The sequence below is a fragment of the Paramisgurnus dabryanus genome, chromosome 18 (genome assembly GCF_030506205.2).
Source record: "Paramisgurnus dabryanus chromosome 18, PD_genome_1.1, whole genome shotgun sequence".
Taxonomy (NCBI): Eukaryota; Metazoa; Chordata; class Actinopteri; order Cypriniformes; family Cobitidae; genus Paramisgurnus; species Paramisgurnus dabryanus.
Genome location: NC_133354.1, coordinates 30,507,755 through 30,532,996, shown reverse-complemented (window position 1 = coordinate 30,532,996; position 25,242 = coordinate 30,507,755). Strand labels below are relative to the sequence as shown.

Genomic DNA, 25,242 nt, shown 5'->3' with positions numbered 1-25,242 from the left:
ATATATATAAAAATATATTATAATGGATTTTTGTTTGGTCGGACAATGATTACCAAATTTCTCTCTCCTGCTCCTCATAACCACTGAAAATAGTAAAAAAAAACAACCAAAAGTCAAATGATTATGGACGGAAGTTAAAAGTGGTGGGTACAAAATGACTCATGACGAAATATGGTGGGTACGCGAACCCACCGTCACCGAAATCGACGCCTATGAAAACATCCCCCCCTCTGTTTTTTTCACAAATCGCACCCTGTATACTGGTATTACTTTTGCCACTTTCATTTTATTTGGAAATTTACCATATTGAAAAGACAAATTAGCGATATGGGTTAATGGTTCTGAAATTTCTTCAATTACTTTTTTTACTATGATCATATTACTCCAGTCCACAGAAGATTTGTTTTTACAATTTCTTACAATATCTATTATCTCTTCCCTTTCCACTCATCTAAGAAAAATCGAGCTAGGGTTTCTATTCCAATTAACTACATCCACCCCTTTAGTGCTTTCTGAATCCTTTATTTCTTTTGCTAGATTTGTTTCCACGTTTACAAAAAAATTATTGAAACCATTAACCACAAAACTTATATTTTTCGTTTTTTTTCCCATTTCTAATTATTTAGGATATTCCATAAACCTTTCATATTATTTTTATTAATCTCTAATATGTTATTATAATATTCTTTCTTACACCTCCTCATAATACCAATTAATTTATTCTTGTACTTTGTATATTTATTTTCTGCTTCTGGGGTACGATATTTAATAAATTGTCTATAGAGTGTGTTTTTCTTCTAACAGGCATTTAATAAACCTTTTGTGATCCATGGACTATTTGTTTGATTACGTGTGTTTCTATATTGTTTTACAGGACAGTTTTTATCATATAATGATGCAAAGACATTAAGAAATTCTTTATATGCTTTATCAACATATATATTTATTTATATTTTTGAATATTCTATATTATATATAAACAAAACAAAAATTTGATAGATAAATACATGAAATGCATATATGTGTGTGGGTTTAAATATACATAATAATTATACACAGTACACACATATTATGCAAAAATGCACTTTTATTTTGTATGCGATTAATCTAGATTAATCTATGTCCAGCACTACTAATTATATAATTAGTAGTTGCATAAACTTAATGCTTAAACTTTATAATCCACATTTAATAAAGTAATTGGTCGCCAATTGTCAATAATTAAAGGGCCTTTGTCTGGTTTCAGAATTAAACAAATAACACCTTGTTTTATATAGTTGTACTCATTTTTGTTTTCTAAACATTACTTATAAATGCAGGTTTTCTATCAGTTCCCAAAAAGCACAATAAAAATCAACAGTTAAGCCGCCTTATCCAGGGAATTAAAAAAAAATTATAGAAAAGAAAGCTTTATAAATTTCTGCTTTGGAAATATCATTCTCACATAATTCTCTAAACTATAGGAACAAAATGTTTTACTGTTTGTATATTCTTTTTTCATTATCAGTTTGGGATGTATAGTTTTCATAAAAAATACATCAAATATGCTATATATGAAGGATTACTGGATATTCTATCTTTTTTTTTTAAAGATTTTCTTGCATAATTTCTCTTCTCTAAAAAGAAAAAATAACTAGTGTCCCTTTCCCCTTCCTTAAACCATTTGACCCTTGACCTTAGATAAGCTCATTTGGCTAATTCTGTATACAATTGATCTATTTCTAAATTGAGGTTATATACATTTTCAACTTTTCATTTTTGACAGTGAGTTTTGTTTAAAGTATTAAGTTGATCTGTTATCTCTGTAATTTCTTTTTATTTTTAAGAGACTTTACCTCATCTCATAGCAATTCTCTGACTTAAAATTTGAACAACTCCTATTTTTGTAAATTTACCACCAATAATTAATTATATGTCTATCCTTGTACTTATTTTTAAATCAGCTATTTTATCACAAATGATCTTGAACATTTCTAGATTGTGTGTTGCGAATGTAATACTCAGTTAACTTAAACAAGACTTGATGACATATGCAGCCTGCATTTGCAACCTTCGCAAAAGAAACACATTACCGTTCAAACTCATGTATTATGTTTGCCACAGTTTTCACCAAAATTCACCATAATATGCCATGCATTTTCTTTTGAAATAATCAGTCAATTTACACTCATAAGATGTTGTCATTCTTGCCAAAAAGTTTACATGAATGTATATTGATTCATTTACTGATATGTTCAAACTAAGTGTCATTATATGCACAAGACAAATTTTAGAGCAAAGCATTTTGAGGTTTTAGGTTTTTATTTAACTTAAATCATACATACTGCTATATTATCCACAGTATTCTTAACCTACACCTAAAAATGGAAGACTACATCTGCCTATTAAAATCCTTGATGTTTTATCCCCTGGGACATTTGAAGATTTTATCAAATCTCCTTTTGTTCAGGGACAGATGAAATACTTTTGCCATTAGAGGTACAGGCAGTATGCAGCGGTTAAACAAAATGACAAGTAACAAATGGACAAGATTGACATGTGGATTAACACACACACAGACAAAAACACTACACACAGCTCTATCTACAGCTAAATTCAATGAATGGCTCCTATAGCAGAGTGAATTCTGTTGTGTCCTGGTCCCATCCTTCAACATCTGCTGGTCTTTATAGAAACTGTGGATCAGGAATGTTGCGACCTAATATTAAGCATTCTCTCGGATGAAAACATCAAAATTCCCATCTGTTCCCAAGCCAGAATAAATAAACCTTTGTAAAATCATCTTTGAAGTCATCTGGGTTATAATAAATAATATTAAGTGTAGTGTAGTATAGTGTTTTGAAAACACATCAGGTCATCATAGATACTCTTCAGGTTTGAAATTGTTTCCCTATCTGAAACAGTGAGCCACCACTAATGCATTATTTGACCGAGTATAATATGTGTTTTCTTAGCAAGGGCATCTAAGAGAAACAAGGTTTGTGAGGATAGTTATTGAAAAAATAAATTCAGGATGATTGCAATCCTCAGTATTTTATGCCTCAAACTCCAGACCCAAACCCAGTTTGTGGCCACCAGCATTAATGTTTTTCCCATCCAGAAGAGCAGAGAGGGTCAATTTAATACCTGAACCAAGAGACAGGAAGAGTTAAACAAAGAACAAGTACAAAACATCCAAAACATTCAGTGAAAATACAGGAGAAACTTAAACTTTTTAATCATATCTATGACAAATTGAGATAATACAATGGGGCAGAGTTTATTGCTTAAAAACTCTTATAAAATATTAATTGAAAATATTCATATTTATAAATACTTACCAGGCTTCAAGGTTTGAGTATATCCCAGACCAACAAGACTAGAGTTGTTTACTTTAGCCTGTAAGACAGACAGTACATGACTAAAAGATCACAGGTGACAAAAATAACAATACTAGATTCTGGCCAAGATTAAATAAAAATGACTGTGTTTATTTTTTAATACATATTCCATGTAAATATCACAAATACCTCTCACTAACAGTTTTCTATAATTGTGTAACTTTAATTCACCCTGTTGCTGAGAAATAACTATACACTTTAAAATATATTACAGGAGCAAATGAATGTTCATTTCCATACAAATCAAAGCAACAAAGTGAGTCTGAATATAATTTAAACAGTGTCACCATAATTGGTGAAATAGGAAGACTTGTGTTGTGTGAGAATGTGAAATCTCAGAGATTATTTAAAAAATGTTCTGTATATCAATACAAAGATGTTAGATGCTGTGCAAGACAACTGAATGAAACCAACAACAACAACACGTACCGAGAAGGCGGCGTCGGCATCAATCTGATATTTGGCAGCGATGCCAAAGCGGGTGTTGCTGTTGCCGGCGGTCCAGGCCAAATTGACAGCCGTCTCCAGGTTATCATTCACTTTTTGGTAGATAGAACCGCCAAATTCTGTTCCATCATTCCTGTGAATTAAAAAGAAACTTCATATTATTGATGAGCTAAATATTAAGAGTCTTAATCTTTTTCCAATGACCGGAAACTTTAAATGGCAATAAAAACTCCTAGAGATATTTCACATACTTTACTATTGACCACTTTTTTACTAGCAATTTTATCAACTAACTATTGTTGACTAAACTAACTCTTTAAAAGCTTTAATCACATTCGACCTCAAACTGTTAGTGGCCATCTGACAGGCAGGGTGTTAAAGTGCAATGCCTCCTGACACAAAGCCCTTAACAAATCCAATCCAGTCCAGGGAATAAACATGTATTAAAATAACCCACCCTCCCTTCAAGCCTTTAAAACTGGCAAAACACAACACATGCAGACACAGACACTGAAGTGATGTTTGTTTAGTACATACACGTTTGTGTGGAGCTGGAACTCATCCGTCTTGTAACCAACGGCAAAGTTGCTCTGAGTGACGCGGTTTCTACCAGCCTCAAACGTCGTCTGGTATCCAGCAAGCCAACCTTCAAAGCCCACCACCACGGCTCCGTGCACCGCCGTACCGTTGATGTCATAGTCTACATCACAGCCCAGGTTAATGTGCTCGCGCTGGAAGCTGCTCTTGATCTTTCCACTCTTTTTGCTAAGAGAAGCCATAGGGAAAAACTTTGTCTCATCACTTGTCTAGATCAGTGGTTCTCAAACTGTTTTATGACATTTTTTAAAATACAATTTATCATAAATTCTGTGTTATTAAAAAATAAGGATACTAACCAAAAGCACTACATTGTATAATTTAATAAGTTTTGTTTGATCTTTTATATTTTACAATGTTTTATGAAGAGCACAAGGGGGGACCACCGTACATATAAGTTGGTGGCACGCCGAGAAAGCTTGAGAACCACTGGTATGGATGATTCTCAAAGTGTCTTCAAAATAAGCTTGATGAAATAATCTTGTTTGTCCTGATTAAAAAACTAGTTCAGGCTAGTTCATGATGGTAAAGACAGGTTTGGTGCTTGTTGATCAGCATAGCAGTGTTGTTTACCAGCATAAACTGGTTAAGCATGAATTAGAGACGCCAACAGAGCTGCACTTTTTAACACAGTACTTAAAGGAGACTGTGCTCTCTATATGAGATCATACAGTAATGAGGAAGCATTAAAACTCTGTGTTATAATATCTTAGTTAAGGTAGTTAAAACACATGACTTGTTTTGAAGTAGACTTGATCCAGAGGTAAGACGTACCCAGTGTTTGGAGAGAACGAGGAATCAAATGTCAGCTTCAGCCCCTTGGCAAGCTGAGGAAAAAAAATCACAATCTTGGTTAAATGACAAGAATGTTAAAAATATATAAAGTTAATGTGGAGTGTTGGGCTGCCTTACACAGCCATCTTATTCTTGACCAATGTTTAAACAGTCATTTATAACTAATCTTAACATGCCACTCGATTTAAGCCATTATTTGCATCAACAGTGCAGACATGTTTAATATTTGGTCATTGATTTAAAGGGGACAGAGAATGAAAAACCATTTTACCTTGTCTTTGTTGAATAATGGTAGTCTACCCGCATTCACAAACATACAAAAAGTGCTAGACATGCTAAACATCTCAGTCTCATAGAAATTCCTCTTTTAGAAATGTCAGCCAGAAAACGGCCCAATCTGAAAAACTGATGCTTATGACATCACAGACATCTCACTGCCCCTCCACTTTAAAATAATTGGCTACATTTTTTGAGTGGCAGCAAAGTCAGCCAATCAGTAATGAGATTGCAAGTTAAGCCAGTAGGGGGAGCCAAACAGGTGCAAAACCACTTGTTTAAAATCCACCACCCTAATAGAGCTATCTGAGAGAGGTTTTTAGGAAGCTTCTAAGGCATTACAGACCCAAACAAAACAATTTTTTCTACATGTCACATCACAGAAGAAGCATAAATACTCCGTTCAATCATTCTATGTCACCTTTAAACAAACATTGATTTAAAGCAGTGCACAGCACTAACAGAGCAGTTTTTGAGCAGACATTTGTTTGCATTGATGTTTTTAGATATACCTGGTCCTCAAAGGTTATCTCTGTACCCAGAGTGTTATCAGTGTTCCACTTCTCAATGAACGTCAGGCCGTGTTCTGCCCACTTGTACTTGGTCTCCAGCGTTCCCGCAACCTTACTGGTCTCTGTATTCGCTGAACCAGAGCTTTTAAATTCCTGTATCACAAAGCACAACCATCAACATCAATAATGCAACATTTGACAAACAGATGTTATTAATGGTCTGAATAAGTCACGTGTAATATTATATACAATACATTCCAGTCTCCAGGGCACTTACCAATCCATTTTCTGACTTTGTTTTTAAGTCCAACTTGATTAGACCAAATCCTGAACGTCACCAAAAAGAAAAATGAATTACTGACACACAAAACAACATATGTGTGATGATCAATATGTGATATGACCAGGGTTTCCCGCAGAAAATTTGTTAGTTAAGGTGGTAGGGTTGTGCAGGTGGGCGGGCCCGGGGCGTGGCAATCAAAGGGAAAAGTATGCGTCATGATAAAAATATTTTTATTTAAAACACTCAAATAAAACTCAATTTTGAAGAAACTATGACAGAAAATGAACACATACTAGATTATTAATGAATTAAATGTTTTATCAACAGGCTAGTTATCCTTCAGACAGTGACAGACCATGTCTTTCTCTCATTTCGGCCATGTGGCATTTGGTGGAATTTTTTTTTTTGGACTACCTAGTTAAGGTGGTAGGGTATCCCAGCTTAGGTGGGCCGCCCGAACTGAAAAGTGCTGCGGGAAACCCTGATGACTGTGGGCATACATTTTATCATAATAAAACTGATCAGTGCTGATAAATGATAGAAGTCAGTCAGTTTAATCTGAATCTGATCCTAATTGATTTAAGAGCTCTTGGGTTTATGCTGAGGCTACACAACAATGATATAGTGAAAAACAAAAAAGCACTTATGCCCTCAAATTTCACATAAACATGATAACACTGTCAAAAAGATTCACGTTTACACAAATCCATGAAGACAACTAAATTGTCTGTGCTATTTATGCCAAGCCTTGTAAAGAAACACTACACATCTGCGCATATACACGTTCTTCTACAAAGCCATCAATACAAACAATCAGGTCGTTTAAAGCACCAAGTTTTAATTAGATGGACAATGAGGCAGGTTTATTACTAAAAGTGACCCTGCACGATAAAGACACGTTAATAAACTTAAATATATATTTTCACATGCTTGTAGAGAATGGTTTACCAAAACTAAGTTACTGGGTTTTTCTTTTTCACATTTTCTAGGTTAATAGAAGCACTGGGTACCCAATTATTGCACTTAAAGGATTAGTCCATTTTCTTTAAAAAAAAAATACAGATAATTTACTCACCACCATGTCATCCAAAATGTTGATGTCTTTTTTTTGTTCAGTCGAGAAGAAATTATGTTTTTTGAGGAAAATATTCCAGGATCTTTCTCATTTTAATGGACTTTAATGGATCCCAACACTTAACACTTAACTCAACACTTAACAGTTCTTTCAACAGAGTTTCAAAGGACTCTAAACGATCCCAAACGAGGCATTAGGGTCTTATCTAGCGAAACGATTGTCATTTTTGACAAGAAATATAAAAAATGCACTTTTAAACCACAACATCTCTTCTATCTCTGGTTATGTGACGCGCCAGCGCGACCTCACGCAATACGTCATGACGTCAAGAGGTCACAGATGATGTATGCGAAACTATGCCCCAGTGTTTACAAGTGTTGATAAAGAGGACCGTTCTGACGTTGTTGTATGTGGAATGATACTAATTAATGTCTTTGTGTCAGTTTATTGTTTAAAATGGTCTGCAAATGTGCGTTTCATATATGTGACACGTGACCTTTCTACGTCACTTCGTTGAAAAAACTTTTAAGTGTTGAGTTAAGTGTTAAGTGTTGGGGTCCATTAAAATGAGAAAAATCCTGGAATGTTTTCCTCTAAAAACAAAATTTCTTCTCGAATGAACAAAGAAAGACGTCAACATTTGGGATGACATGGTGGTGAGTAAATTATCTGGATTTTTCTTTTAAGAAAATTGACTAACCTTTAAACACGGAAAAAGACAGATTTTCATAAAAATTTAAGAAAAACATTGGACATGAGAGAATAACATGTTTGGTTAAATCATACCATATCCTTTAGTGAAAATGTCCCTGGCGGATTTGCCCAGATCTACATATGTTGGAGGAACGGCCATTATCTGCAGGGGAGAGAGAGAATTAAGATCACAGATAGTTTCAGGTGATGGTGATGTGTGACAGAAGAGACAGCAGAGGTCAGGTAGAGGACACGAGGTGTGGCCCACAGATGAATGGGTCAATTTGCCCCAATCTTATTCATAAACAGTCCATCAAAATTAACATTATTTTATAAATATTACAATATAGACCTTCCTCAACATTTACATGCCAGGACATTACAATGACGTCTATTCTACATTTGATTTATCTCAATAAACAGTAGAGAGGATACCACACATAAAAATCTGATGTCAGCAATCTTCACTTTTATAACGTCACAGAAAAATGAGCACAGGACAGGACACATCATATAAGCATTTATAACTGAAAAAATACAATTATTTTCAGTGTGTAGGCCATGATCAGACCAGAGTGAGGTCTCATCATCATCATCACTCTCCTTCATCATCATCATCAGTCACACACACTGTCCTTGGATAAGTGAGCACTTATCTATATTGTATTATTTGAAGCCGTTATCGTCTGCTTGTGCACGGGACAATGATACGTGCACGCGTACACGAGCACGCCATCAATACATTATATGCGCATTATATGTCGACAGTGTCACGATCTCGATGTACAAACACAGCGATAGTAATCGTTAAAGACATTAGGGTTCAATCCATTCATGAACAAGCAGCTTTATCATTCAGGGCCTGATCGCGTCATGCGCACATATACCTCAATAATATCACTACACACACTTGCGTGACCTCAAATCTACTACGCACACTTACATGACCTCATCAGAGAGCACGGGAGTCAAAGGGTTTATCTGTACTGTGTGATAAAAGCAGAAAATCCTAACGTACCTCTGTCAGGAGGGAGTGCGGACAGCGCCCGGTCACAGCTAGCCGAAAAGAGGAGACGACGAGTAGCACACCGACGGTCACACGGGTACGCCAACAGCGCAACAAAGACCGTAAATGCGAACAGCGTACGTAAAGAGAGTTAATATCGTAATCTTGAACGTCATCATAGCAGATTCCACAGATTCACCCGTAAACATTTTTACATGTGTTTTTATCTATAGCTTTTATGCGTTATATTTATGATAAATATATAAGTTTAATTCATGCCCACTTTGAGCGTGGTGTGAGCGTGAAGGGTATTAAAGGCTAGCAGACCGACAGAGTTTAACTAGTCAACTAATTAATTAACAAAAATAAACAAAACATTTATTTAGTTTATTGCTTGTTTATTATGTGCTTGTTACTATATTGATAATTATATAAAAATGAAAGCAGAAACATGAGTAGGCTAATCCAGCATCATGCAGTACAGCATCTTAACCAGATGATGGCAGTGTTTTTTAATATAACATTACAACACTGCTGCTGCTGGCCTTATAAAATGTTTACATGGAAATGATCTCCTCGTAAAAGGTACCGATTTGTGTAAAGTGTGCTATTTTAATTGTCCAGTAGCAAAACATTTGGTCAGTGAGGTTTAAATAGTAAAATATATTTCCTGTTTTGACACATCTAAAGGTAATTTATAAAAATATAAATGAAACTAATACTTATGATGTTTTTCGCTAATGCTTTATGTTTGGACAGTTTTGTAATCATTAAATAGTTGAAAAAATAATACATATTGTTTAATTAAATCCTAAATCCAGTTATTTATTTGTTTTTCTATTAAAAATATTAATGGCACAATCACAGATGTTAATAGATTAATAGTTTTAAACTATACTACATGAAAGCGCCAAAGTTTTCTACTAAACTGATACCTTTAAACATAACCTACTGTTTACTCTTGTAATATTTAAATGTTTAATGCAAGCTTTGCACTTTATTTGAGAAAGATAAACATTTGAAACATTTACATTTAAAGATGTAGTCAAGTTATTTATGCAATAATGAGTTTGGTGTTTTGTAATAAACATATATGATGTAAATAACCCTAGAAAGACGTTCTTCCAGATCAAATTCAAAGTTTTCATCAAATGTGTCACAAGAAGAGACAGACAGACAGACAGATAGACAGATAGTGGTTTTCCACTACATCCACAGTTTATCACAGACGCATCACTCGAGCTGTTGACATTAAAGGAAAAACAACTGCTTGTTTCCTGTCTTCAGTAAATACTGAAAGGTATCAGAAATGTCAAGCGTTTGTGGTCAGCACTTTTTCCCCTTAAACAAACTTAGCATTGAATGTGAATCACCGCACACTTTGTTGTCTTTTCTTTTGTTTCTAGCGAGAATGATGAACAAATCTAACTGTGAACACAGAGATGAACATCATGATAGTGACGCTTTCTGACATGTCAGCGTAACACTTACCCAATAACTCAAGTCTATGATTTGCATCGCAAAGACTTGCAAAACCTAAATAGTTGTCATTCTTTAAAAATATAAAGTTTTATGTGGTAGCACAGGTTTTTCTTAAAAAAAAAAAAACTAAATGAAACATGTAGACTGTAAAAAGTGAAAAGTTATATCAACTTAAAAAATACTTCAATTGGTAACACCTAAAACATTTATTTTAAGGTGTTACCATTTAAGGGGATAGTTAACCAAAAATTAAAACTCAAATACGTTCATGAGCCCTATTTACTTCCATAGTATTATTTTTTCCTACAATAGAAGTGAATGGGGCTCATGATCGGTTTGGTTGCAAACATTCCTCAAAAATATCTTCCTTCGTGTTAATCAGAACCAAGAATGTATACATGTTTGTAACAACATGAAAGTGAGAAGATGTTGACCGAATTTTCATTTTTTGGTAAACTATCCCTTTAAAGAATTTTTTTAGGGTGATCCACCATTTTCATAATCTTTTATTTCAGTTTCAGGTTTTAAACATATTTTAATATAATTTTAATTGACTTCAATGTCGTGCAGCTGTAGATAAAACTTAGCTCATAGCCGATTGTTATAAAATGGATAGTTGTGATCCTTTATATTTACTGATCAAAACAGCATTCCAGCTGTACTCAAATCAAATGTCAAATATACAACTATGACATCATCACTGGGTCAAAACACATATACTGGGACAGAATCTATTGAATTCACTGTTAAAAACACTGCGCTTTGTGTAGTATTTGTATTAAGCTGCATTCCAGAAAACTCGGATGTAGGATATTTCCCACCTCAGAACCGGAAATTACGTCTGAATTATCAACAATAAATTATTTAGTAACATTGAGACATTTAAAGTCTTAACATTTAAAGAGCTCCATTATTTCTGGGTTGAAGTGGGAAATATCCTAAATCTGAGATATCTAGAATGCCACATTATGTCTCATATGTTAGTTTAATAATGACGTTCTAACAACAATCACAAAAATAATTTACTCAGAGAACAAATGAACTATGAATAGGCTCATACATTTCTATATCGTTTACATATTAAAACATAACTTTTGGAATTTGCCAACTCCTTAGCTCCCGGGAAAAAAGTGTTTATCTGTTCCATACTTTTTTATAAGGTTTCAGACTTACTACTTATCTGATGTACTGATTTTTCTACATACTATATAGTGTGAAATTAGGTGATTTTGGACACTGACTGTAGTGGATTAAATGTATTGCGTGTTTCATAAATTACATGCATTTATTATAAATAATTTTTTTTAATAAAAAGAATCAATAATGAAACCAGTATTTGCCTTATGAATCTGTCTATTAACTTCTACAGGTTCACAATAGGTGCTGAATACCTTGCTTTAAATACAAAGCATACAATAAACATAGTAAAGAACAATACTACATTGCTACTTAGTAGTATTTAGATTAAAAGAGCCCCAATCCCAAATAGTATATGTTGAAATCATAGCCTACATAAACAGCACATGGAGTGCTTTTGCCTGCTGCTACGATACTCAGTAAGATTACCATATAAACACATACAATTAAACAGTTGAGCTGTGGCATTTCTGAAAAAAAAAAGTGCAATAATGTTGACATTTTTCAAGTGATTTCAATAAAGTACAATTTACATTTAGTGCAAAATGTCTTTCTCCAGTTATAATTTTGATAGCTAAATAAATGATTTATTTTCATAAGGAATATTGATTTGGTTTAGTTTTCTTACTGTAACGTAATGTAAATTATATCAGAACACAGCTCCTTCACTTAAAATACTACTAAAACTTGAATGCTATAAATGCATCTATAATGCTATAATTAATACTATTTATACTGCACTGGTCTACTACTATTTCTTATTATATCAGAAAAATGTTTTTATAATCTATAAAGGATTTTTTTATACGTCTTCTAATCCTCTTTTTTGTAAAAAGAAAATACGTTCATTTGACTGTGTAACAAAAGAGTATGCAAGTAAAAAGACATGCTAACATAGTATAAAGAAAGTAAACATGGTTGACTAGATGCATGTTGGGATAGTTATAAATCACAAACCTCACATCTCCTCTTTACATTTCAGCTTCAACCCTGATCCTGTTTCAGCTTCCTTTCTGCATATTTTAGTTCCAACCCTGCTCCAACACACCTGATTGTCATTATCAGGTAACCTTAAACAACTTGATTTGTGTGTTTGTTTAGTTGTGTTTGATTGGGGTAAGACTGGTTCAACTTTGCAGGACAGAAAATCCCCAGAGATTCTTGAAGTAGTCCAAACAGGTACTCATTTCAACATATCATGATCTGGGACATATACACTACACGTGTGCACACATACACATTCTTATACACAATGATTATACCAGCCTGGTCTCACTCTTAATGCGTAGTAATAATACATAACTTTTAAAAACACAAAATATTTTTTACATTTAAATAGATGCTGAAGCATACAATGTAGATGTATTTGCAATATTTAATCGTATCATAACCCTAACCCTTCCCCAAACCTTACCCCGAACTTAAAACGTAATGCATCCTTTTTTATATTATGCAACGTAACGGACAGGAATGTGTAGGGAAAGTAATTTTTGTAACAATAGTAACAGTATAGCATTTTATTTATAAAATGCAGTCCTTCCCAAAACAGTTTATTAAAATCATGTACTGTTAGAAATAAAAAGCATTCCAGTATAACAAGTGTAATCACAATCATTTATTTATTGTGAAATTTTAAAAGTAGTTAAATGCCAATGTGCTGCAGACGCGGTTTATGAAGTACAGAGAAGTATTAAAGTTATTAATCCACTAGAACGTTATTCCAGCTTCTCTCTGTCAGGGCACGCATTTCAAAAGTACATCGGCCGAAAGACGGCAATGTCACAAATCTGTGACATAGCACTCAATAGCCAATAAGCATTTAATATAACTGCCGTAAAGCAATGTGTCGTAAAGCTTCTTGAGGTGCAATATTTCAATTTAAATTCATAATGAACGTGAAATTTGACATTTACGGTCGCTGATGATAACAGGGATCAAGATCGCTGAATAAAGGGCTGAATTTGGATCTCTTCCTCACATTCGTGTGAATTTTAAAGATGTGGATTTGAGCGAATTAATAAAATATAATACATATACATCTATTTGTGAATTTATTTGTGAATTTATGTTGTGTTTTGGTGTAATTTAAAAAAAATAAATGTGAAAATATGACTTACGACAATGCCTGCAATTTTAATATTTATGAATAGGAATACATACAAATCTGTACATCTGTAAAGCTGTTAATACATAAATAATGAAAATATTTGTCCTTTCAACACGTCGATATTAAGTAATAAGTAAATGTCCAATCCCTATTCTCATGAGATCACGCTGTAAATACAAACAATCAGATTTGTTTAGACACATAATGAAGTAGGTTTGTTACTACAAGTGACCCTGAACTATAAAAGGCCAACATAAACTGAAGCGTTAATAAACTCAGTATCTTGAGGAGCACAATTGTTGTTTTAGTTATACTCTTGCATGTCTAATGACTTAATTAACACATGCCAAAATTTCCCCAAAATGTTGTTGTTGTGTAGAAACTGTAGAACTTTATCATTAACAGTTGAATTTGTTGTCGGCCCCTAAGTGTGGTGCCTTATGGACTTACAGTAAGCAGTAAAAGGGCCGGGGCTATAGATTAATGTGAGCGGTAACACATCACATGCATTTGAATTGTTGTTTTTAACAGAAACTGCCATGATGTGTGGTGTTCCCTTTAAAAAATCACACACTAGATGGTTAGTACATCATGAAAAGTACAAGGAAGTATTGACACTTCCATTGACATCCACATAATCCAAACACCGCTAACCCTGACTTCAAGGGGACTCTTGATGGTTTATGCTTTGTAGGAAACCCTTTTTATGAAACTCAGTCATGTTATTTTAAATAAGCAGTATACAAATAACTTAAATGCATTGAATGCATTGTTTTAATGTTTGGATCCCTTTCAGGCATGAAGAAATACAGAAAGTATCTTTGCACCTATATGCAGCGTGAGAGCAGCGAGTAGAGATTGCTCAAGAGATGCACACACAAACGTGCAGGAAATGTTTTAATGGCAGGTAACTGTCATAACAAACACGTGTGTGGAGGTCTCTTTAACACCCACTCAACTCTCACCCGACACTTTAACATCCACATTTTCCACATCATTCACATGCAACTTAAAGACAAATCTAGGTTATACGTGTTGGTCAAAAATACTTGATATTTTCCATAACTTGAAGTTGCGTGTAGTTTTAGCTATCGATGAAACAGTCCTGACAGCACTGAATCATTTACACATGACTGTCTTTTCTCAAAGTTGTCTCTTTTAGGAGAAATGTTTTATTTTCTTTTATCTGCATTAGTAAAGGGGTTGATAAGACGGTGATTTCTACTTCATTCAGTGATTTTCTAGACCATTGTTTTTTTTTTTTAACTGAGATGATGCCCCAGTTTTATAAAATATATAAATTAATCATAAATTCCTCAGACAAATAACCAACAGCACTACATTGTATAATTTAATATGTTTTGTTTAATTCAAATGTAAAGTTTTAGATAGTTTTTTATGTAAACATACATTTTCTTTGGGGGTCCACAACTGGGTGTACCCTACACAAGAGAGGCCACGTGCCTAAAAAAGGTGAGAACTACTCTAGAGTATAAATGTGACTCAGGAAAGCCTTTCGTGTAAATCTATGGGATTTAAATAAAAGCTTACTTATGAGATTTTAAATAAACGTGATGACGCATAAGTAACTCAAAGAGGATTTGAGACATTGTTCATGTTCATAACACAACATGAGGGTTTGAGGTTTGTTGAGTTTATGAACAGTAATGATGATTGTCTTTGCAAATGCCACAAACATGCAGGACAAAAAAAACGAATAAAGAAGTTTGGTTCTCCGCGGGTTTTAGAAATCACTTCATCTCCGCCTTATTTGATCCTTCGACAAATGAGAGGCTGATCGCTTCCGAACGAAGAAAGACTTTTTCACTCCTAATGGATTGCTTCCATTCCAGAGTTGTGTTATACAAATGAAAAGATTACTGTGAAGGTCTAATGTCTCTGCGGTGAGCCATGTGTCGCCATCTTTATGGCGTCTCTATAATCAGTGCCAAGGAGACCCGGCTGTGTCGGGCATTTAGAGGGTGTGATGACTGTAAATGATGTGGAAATGGCGATGAGCGTTTCTTCCCAGCATTGATCTACGCCTGAAGATTGATGGTGAGAATGAATGTGCTGATTTGTTTTCCCACACTCGTGTACATTTACTTTTCTCTGAGTTTGATTTGCTGTCATGGGAAGAGAGTTGGCTGGAACACTTGTGTGAATGAAATGAACCGAAGTTGTGTAAGATGAAGATGAGGAAGATGTGTGCAAAACCATCACTGAGGTTGAGAGTCTCTTCAGGAGACTAGGTTCATCAAGTCAGTTCCTCATTATGATCCATTTTGTTAAAAATAATGAAAAATACTTGACTTTAGATTAATACTCATGGTTTTCAGTACTGTCAGAAAAAATGTCATAAAATTGTCCCTAGCTGTCTTAGAAAAACTACACCTCTGTACCTACATAGTTCATATTAGTACCCAACAAGTACAAACTGGTCCCAAATGTATACACATCTGTACCTAAATGGTACATATTAGGAGCTTTATAAAGTGTACTCCCCCAGTGACAGCAAGGTAGCATTTTTGTGACCATTTTTTTCTGACTGTGTACAAGAATAATACTGTAAAAAGTATTTTGTGGTGCTGCTGTTTCAATTTATTTCGAAACAACTTGCAATTTCTGAATTAATTTCAACTTAAAATCTTAAGGGTTTACTTATTTACAGAAAAATCCAAATAAAATAATAGGTAACACTAGTGTCTTTGTTACACATGCTACATGTCATTATTATAGTAATAACAGTTAATTATGCATAATTACATGCAACTAATCCTAAACCAAACCCTAATCCTAACCCCAACCCTACAGTTAGTACATGTTGTTGAAAATTATTACTTAGTACTTAAAAATATAATTACAATGTAACAGTGATGCCTTAAAATAAAGTGTAACCAAATAAAATAAAAATTAGAGTAAGAAAATATTGAAATAGTACATATCTATATTTTATATCTTGGGCCAATAAAAAACAAACAACTTGCCTTAAACAATATTTTCTAAGTCTATGAAAACCTTGAAGAAAGTCCAATAATTGTAATTCGAGTTTTGTTAATGTTTAAAGAATGTTTGTTGGTTGTATGAATGTTAGAGGAATGTTACATTTTATTATTTTCAAACTGTTATAAAACATTATTTCTAAAGGTTTTCTAAATATTGCTGTAGAAAACACTATTCACTTATTAGGTTTAGATGTTGGTTTTCTTTCATTTAACGTTACCATTATGGTGATCAGTGTATGTTTTAGTTTGACTCTTGATTCTGAGCTTGCTGGCTTATCCTCTGGCTGCTACAAATTATTGTTTAAAACATGTTTGTTGTGGTAAAAAGAAGCCAATAATGTAACAATCACAGTGGTGGTTAGTATCTGATGCTTAAGATAATCATCTAGTGAGTTGATTGATATATTCACTGGTTTACAATGGTTTATTTTTTGTATGTGCAGATTGTCTTAAAATCTGTCAGAATTATAAACTGCTATGAGGGCGCCGGATCTCCTACTGTAGTATCACATCATTAACAGAAAAAGTTACCTTTGGTTGGTCAAACAGTATATTCATTAATCAACTCACTAGATGATGTTGATCTTATGCATCAGATACTAACCACCACTGTGATTGTTACATTACTGGATGCTTTTTACTACAACAAATGTGTTTTAAACAATAAGTTATAGCAGTTGGAGGATAAGCTAGCAAGCTCAGAATCAAGAGTCCAACTAAAACAAACACTGATCACCATAATGGTGACTTAAATGAAACAAAACCAACATCTAAACCTAATAAGTATTAGTGTTTTCTACAGCAAAATTTTACAGAACTGTTAGAAATAATGTTTTATAACAGTTTGAAAATAATAAATGTAACATATCTCTAACATTCACACAACCAAAAAATGTTCTTAAAACAGAAAAAACCTGGACTAGAATTACAATTAATCGACTTTCTTTAACAAGAAAAATATACTTTCTGCCAGGTTTTCATAGACATGGAAAATATTGTTTAGGGCAAGTTGTTTATTTTTCATTGGATCAAGTTATAAAATATACACTTTTTTATTTGGATGAAGGAAAGAAAATTTTGTGAATGTAAACATTTTTTTAGATGAAAACCTTAAGATTTTAAGTTGAAATTAACATATTCAGAAATTGCAAGTTGTGTCAACTTAAGAAAAATTAAGCTAAAACAGCAGTACTGTAAAATCCTTTTTACAGTGCACCTTCCTTCAAAAAAGTCAAGACCAGTTTTTTCTTGTTGGTTTGTTTTTTCAGGCACTATATTTTATCCTATTTATTAATTAATCTTTTTGTTGTTATTTACTCAATATCAGTTTTTCAGATTGTTTCTGAGTAAATGTCAACAATAACACATTTGACACATGTCCATGTCCTCTCTCAATGTTTCTCAGTTCTCAAAGCTGATTCAATCTCACATATAAGATGATAAATGAGAAAGACATAACTAGCTCAAAGAGTTCTATATTATAACATAAATAATCCTGGGATAAACCCTCTGAGTAATAAATGTGCTAATAAAGCTTCTTCACATTGATGTCACAGAAGAACCATTAAGTTGAAGTTTTCTAAATGTCTAACACTCAGTTTAATACACACACATACGCGCGCACACACACACACACATTCTGGTTTCCATGTTTTGTGGGGACATTACATAGACGTAATGCATTTTATACTGTACAAACTATATTCTATTCCCCTAACCTGCCCCATTCATTCCCTAACCACAACCATCACAGAAAACTTTCTGCTACTTCACATTTTCAAGAAACATCATTTTGTTTGATTTATAAGCTTGTTTCCTCATGGGGACATCAAAATGTCCCCACAAGGTCACAAAAATACTGGTATTCATATCTTCCCCACAACGTGATAATTAGCAGGTACACACACACAGACGCACTGAGAGAGAGAGAGAGAGAGAGAGAGAGAGAGAGAGATGGTATGTGTTCAGTCAAAGATCTAAACACTAATCCATCATAAGAATCAACATCCTGTCCAATGCCACATCAGTGTCCCTGTACTGTGGAAACATCAGCCTCAAAGCCACTGTTAAACATCATCTGAGCTCTCTTACCACTACAAACACACCACAGCTACAGCCACTCTAGAAAACCAGAGGGAAAGACTAATGTACTTCATCATCATCATCATCATATACAATACATATAACCATATATATATATATATATACTGATCTTCATTGTCTTTAACATCCGATAATACAAGAAACACTGAAAGATGATTGTGTCCTGAGAATCATTCCAGACAAACTTTAACGCTGATCATGCATTTAGATACAATCATGTTTTGTTAGGATGAAGATTTATGTAAGATGGTTACAAATCATAAAGATAACAGAAAATATTTTCATTAAAAAACTGCACTCACATTCATAACATTAGAAAATATAATGATCTTAACAGTAATAAATTCTGCTTATGTTAATTTCTGCCTAAGTAGCCTTTTCTGAAGTACAGAGCTGGATTTAAAAAAAAAAAAAACAGAAAAAAATCAAATATACTTGAATGCACTAAAACCGAAATACCAGCAAGTACATGTACAAGCTTAGTACATTGTTATTTTTTGTGTGCTAAATAATAGTGTAAACGTTATAATGTATTAAATAAATGTATAGTTCAACTTCAGTATACTTCAGTGCACTTGAAAAAGTATACTAAACACCAGTTATACTTCAATTGATTTTTGGTGTATACTTAAATAAAAAGTTTCTCAAAACAACACAGTTAAGTACAACTAGATAATTTGTGCATTAAAATACATTTACTACTTAAATAAAGTGTATTTTAGTGAACTTTTGTCACCTAGGAACAGTGACAGAATCGCTGAATTAAATGAACATCCATTATTTCCAAAGGCTGTTGTAAATGATATCTGAAAACTTTATACTGTAAATGTAAGATCAAGTGTTGTAGTGTCAGTAAACTGATGTGTTTATTATGTCTCCATACTCCATAATGTATAGAACTTTATTCTCTTATTTAACTTTGTGTTTAGCTTTTGTTTTTATTCTTTTTTATTTTATTTCTATAACTTGAACCTTTAATTCTGCACTATATACTTTGTTTTATCTTTACTTTTATTAGCCCTATTTGTGCAGAGCCCAAATGTTTTGGCAATAGAAATATACAGTTTTTGTCATGCCAATAAAGCACACTTAAACTGAAAATAATCCTCAGATATTTTCTCATGATGTTAATGTCACAGCCTGAGATGTTGGGATAGAGACATCAACCCTCTTGATAATGTATAGGACAAGTTTGGAGAATAAATCGCATACACGAAAGAAAATATAAGAGACGTTCAGGAGAGTCATCATTACTTTATTTACTTTATTAAGCATTTCATGAGGTATACATTACTGTAAGAACTATACTATTTCTGCTGTGTGGACACTAACTAGTTTGCTAGCAAAAGGGTTTATTGATTTTCTTTAGCATGAGAACTAGTTTACCCAGTAAGGTTTTCAAGAACCCATAAAGCAAAACACTCATCTCAAAAACCTGACACAAACCAGAAGCACACAGGAATTTAAATAAGACTCTCTTGATAATAAAGGAGTTAAAAACTTTAAACAGTTAAACAATTAAAAACTTAAAACAATTAAAGACTGCACACAGAATTCCTCTGATTTGGAAAATTATTAATGAGCCAAGAATTGGAATGTGGATTAAAGAAATGACATCAAGCACGCCAATGGAAAAAATAATACATAATACATAAGTTTGGAAACTATTTTTTAAAGCACAATGTTAATGTTGCTAACCTGTTACAACATGAACAAGCTTTGAGGGAATAGGGTAACATTATGATCCTTTACACAGACTTGTATCCTTTAAAATCTGGAAAAATCTATTTTTTTCTATTTGATCTTTTTTTCTTTGTTTGTGAATGGAGAATGGGAGTGAATAGGGTGTAAAATGTTTGCTGTATGTTATATGACATGTTATTTATTGTATAATTAGATGTGATATCTGATAAACTGAAAACATAATACATATATTGTAAAAAAATACTGCACATGGATAATTGAATGAGTGACATTTCTGTTTATTTTGTCCTCATAAAAAAGCAGTGAAAGAAAACCATCAGGAGAATTGAGCTCTGAATTATAAAGCTCTGCTTTATTTCTATGATGTTGTTTACAGATTCTGTGTATTCTTTAAAATTATAAAAAAGCTAAAAATTACAAAAGTTTTCTGTTTTACAATTTCTAAATACCACCGCTTACCAAACATCTCAGATTTGGAAATCATTTAAAAGTAATTTTAAAGTAAAAGAGCTTTCAAAACAACTTGGTTTCAAAACTACTAGGAAGGTGGTTGGAAATGCTAATTTTTCACCATCTGAACTTTATATCATAAAGAAAATATTCTGTTGCATTGTCACATACTTTTTAATTATTTATGATCATTACTGTAAAAATGGCATAGTTCATTTTGGATATCACCTGATGGACAGCACAAAAATTCATCATTTTTTTACTGTAATTGTTTCTGTTAGACCAACAGAATATTAAGATGTTAAATAATGAGAAGAAAACAGTTGAGATAGATAGTCTTTGACAAACAAACATTTATAAACTGAAGTTTCCACTGAGGTAACCTGCAGCAGTGCAGCACATTTTTGCACAAGCGTGTTGATTGAATCTTTCGTGTCTTAAAATAGTAGCTACGCATTGGTTTACAGGCAGAAGGCAGAGAGAGAGAGGGAGAGCGAGAGAGAGAGAGAGAGAGAGAGAGAGATTGTGCTTTTTCATTAATGTTTATGCACAAGAGTAAATGTAACTGTGTGTGTGTATGTGCGTGTGTGTGTGTTCGTGTGTGCATTCGTGCATGCGTTCATGTGTGTAGATGCCTGTTTATTGGTTTGTGTGTTAGTGCAGGTCTCCAAGTGTGTGTGTGTGTGTGTGTGTGTGTGTGTGTGTGTGTGTGTGTGTGTGTGTGTGTGTGTGTGAATGGCTGTGCTGTAGATCAAAGGCTCAGACTCTTTGTTTCCTGTCAGAGAGAGAGAGAGAGAGAGCGAGAGAGAGAGCGAGAGAGAGAGAGAGAGAGAGAGAGAGAGAGAGAGAGAGAGAGAGAGAGAGAGAGAGAGAGAGAGAATTACAATAACAGCTCTCACCTCCTGTGATCTCCGGAGGGCAGACTAACATCACATACAGACCCCTTCAACAAGAGTTTACTAAAACATGAAATGGTCACTTGTCAACTCAATCTCATGCCAATTAAAGATGTTTCGGACTTCCTTTCTTCAAATAATTTTATATTAAAGTATTGTCATTAATGTCTCATAGTAAACGTATGGCTTGGGTGTGTTTGTTTACATTTCAGTCTTTCACACATGTACCGGTTTGCATCACTATTAACTCACTGGATTACTTTAATAATGGATGGATGTACTTTATCAAGCTTTAACACATTGACCCCAACATGAGAATATAACATAATGACATTATTTGGGTTCAACTGAAGAAATAAAGTATAAATACATCTGTGATGGCATGAGAGTGAATATATGAAACGTTTAAGTAAACTATTCCCTAATACCGTTCAGGTCAAGAATGTACTCATTTATTAAAAAAATAATGATTTTTATTATATGACATTTCTTAAATGAGAAACCCTTTTTACATTGTATATATAAAATTGAGTAGAATACTTGATGATGAGCCACTACAACATGTCGGTAAATTTAGTCAGAAGAGATACTTTTTTAATCAAATTAAACAATCTTTCTTTGTTCATATGAGTGTATTGAAAACTTAGCAAGTATCTGTATAACAAGACCTCTGAAACCTATTTCCTTCATTTAAGAGACCTTGTGCGGAGACTTTAGAGGGAATCAGTAATGAATTAAATGCCAAACTATTTGTAAATGCTCGAACTGAAGCTGTGCCAAATGTTTGCTCTTCAATCTAAACCCACACAACAGCAATATGATTCAGATTTAACTACACAAAGTTTAATGTTGTGTGTACACACAAACACTGAGAGAACATATAAAGCAGAGAAGATTTAAGGGTGCGGTCACACACACACACACACACACAAAACGCACACACACAAGTGGCTTGAGTTAAGCAGTGTTTCTTTGGATGTGGCTTTGACCTCAGTGATTTAATTAGTTTGCTACTTAAATGTGCCTGGAGATTATTTAGGAAACATAGTATATAATTTTTAAGAACTGCAATTTATCCTGGAAACCATCAAAGCTGGTGTAGAAGAACAGAGATTTTTATATTGAAATGTGATTTGAACGTCTCGGAGAAATCCATCTTGATTCTGTTTTTAGTTTTTTTCACCCATATCTGAATCTGTTAATGAAGTTAGACAGAAACAAAGTGCTTGTATACGGCTTTTAATAATTTCCTATTCCATTCACAGGATTTGACAAAGCTAAGAAAAAAATCCCTTAATGATTTGTTGTTTGGGTTTTTCATCAAAACATCTGTGCGTCACATCATCCCATTTCATCTAAACTAAAGATTGTCAAGATATTTTCAGAATATTCAAAAATTGTAACATTTGAAATAATTTTATTGTCTCAGTAACCCATTATAGTTATTTATATTTCTGAAGGCGAGCAAACTTTCTATGTACACTCCTGCATCAAACCTTCATTTTTTTTTTTTTAAATAAGACAGACAGAAAACTCTGTGAATCTGTTGGTTTTATTTGAATGTTTTACGCCTGTATTTCCTGCCTCTGTGGCTTGCTCAATTATATACGCTCTGACGTTATAGTCATAGATAAGTCGTATAAGTCATACAAATTCCTGTGCAACTCACAAATGCAAGAGATAAAGAATACAGTCAATGGAAAAGCTTAGCAGAGAGACATCAGAAAAGAAACCAAATGTTTTTTTTATGTACTTTTATAATGAAAAATAAAAACTTCAAAAACATCAAGCTGAAAGCATGCAAATATGCCTTCAAATGTAAAAAAATAACATTGAGAAATCATTAAGAGAATGATGTAGAAAAGCAGCTGTCTATATTTAATCAAGTCAAATAAACAAAGTCTCATTTATAATTTAGATTTGCATGTATTAAACAGCTCATTTTAATCCATTTATTAATATGCATGGATGATATTGTATAAATATGCAACCTTATGCAAATACTAGACACTTTTATGTTTGTATTTAATTCTTATTCCCAGCTGTAGCTCGTGAAAGTAAATTTACTCAAACGTTATGGCACAGCATGGCAAGGCATAATTATTTCTCAATTAAAACTCTGAAACATGAAAAACTAAAAAATTCACACACAAGAAGGTGGCTACGTGTCATTCAATCTAGCTTTACAAACCATTTTCTACTTTTTTTGCACATATTACATTATATTGATGATGATACTATGTATAAATACTCAAATTGCATCCACTTCATGTCCGTGATTTCTGTAGTTGCTTATAATCACATTTTGTTTGTACATTACTAAAGTAGGCTAATGAATGTTAGTACAGTAATGTAAAGTGTTATTTATTTACAATGTTATTTAACTGTAATTTAAATGATATTAATGAACATGCACTTACTAGGTTTATGATGTGATTTCAAGGTTGGTTGCTTGTAATCATGCAACATTTACTGTTTTTACTATAGTAAGTACAGGTAACCCTTACAGAAATTTACCATGGTTTTATTACAGTAAAAAGCAAAAAAACCATGGTTACTGTAGTAACACAATGGTAACAACAAAATAAACAGGGTTCTGACAAAAAAACTATAGTTAAACCATGGTTAGTGTAGTAACTCATGGTTTTGCTGAGAGTAATCAATACACCAAAAAACCATGGTTACTACACTTTTACCACAATAAAACCATGGTTAACTTTTGTAAGGGAACATATATAACAAGGGCACAGTGAAATCAAGTCTTATGTAAAGTCATAATGGATAGGTGATCGTTTTTATACATATTATAAACACCACATATTTGAAGTTTTGACAATATAATGAAGTAGCCTACCCTTCTTATTAAAACAAGAACTTCATTTGTTTAGTTTGGTTTTTATGAATAATCTTGTGTCCAGCATTATTAAAACATTATTTTACATTAACATTATTCATAAATCTATATATTGTATTTTTCCACTATTCTGTTCTTTTCTTTGAATTCTTGTCTTTGTAGAAATATGTTTGCTTTCTCTAGTCGTTGATTATCTCCAGACATCACTCCACATCTGTTCACTAACAACTTAACATAAAGCATCATCAGTTTCACTTTAAATTCTTATTGCAGCACACACTGGTTAATAAATGAGACCTGTTTAAACTTAAATGAATAACGTTACTATTAATATATTGCATGTATTCTGTGGTTGTCAGACATGTTACGTGTCCTAATAAAAACACTGTCCTGTCGCTTTAAGAGCGCGCCCCCCTTCGCTCATCGCAGCTGTCAATCAC

General features: G+C 33.2%; 1 protein-coding gene across 1 annotated transcript; it reads right to left on the bottom strand.

Moving 5' to 3' along the window:
• Positions 1-2,282: 2,282 nt before the first annotated feature.
• vdac1 (voltage-dependent anion channel 1) lies at positions 2,283-9,168 on the bottom strand. Its single transcript, XM_065287621.1, has 9 exons — positions 9,077-9,168; positions 8,152-8,221; positions 6,285-6,334; positions 6,008-6,160; positions 5,199-5,251; positions 4,365-4,592; positions 3,810-3,960; positions 3,321-3,378; positions 2,283-3,126 (listed from the first exon to the last, which is right to left on the bottom strand). Exons 2-9 carry the CDS (start codon positions 8,216-8,218, stop codon positions 3,035-3,037), a joined length of 852 nt encoding a protein of 283 aa, XP_065143693.1. The 5' UTR covers positions 8,219-8,221; positions 9,077-9,168; the 3' UTR covers positions 2,283-3,034.
• Between the last annotated feature and the right edge of the window lie 16,074 nt (positions 9,169-25,242).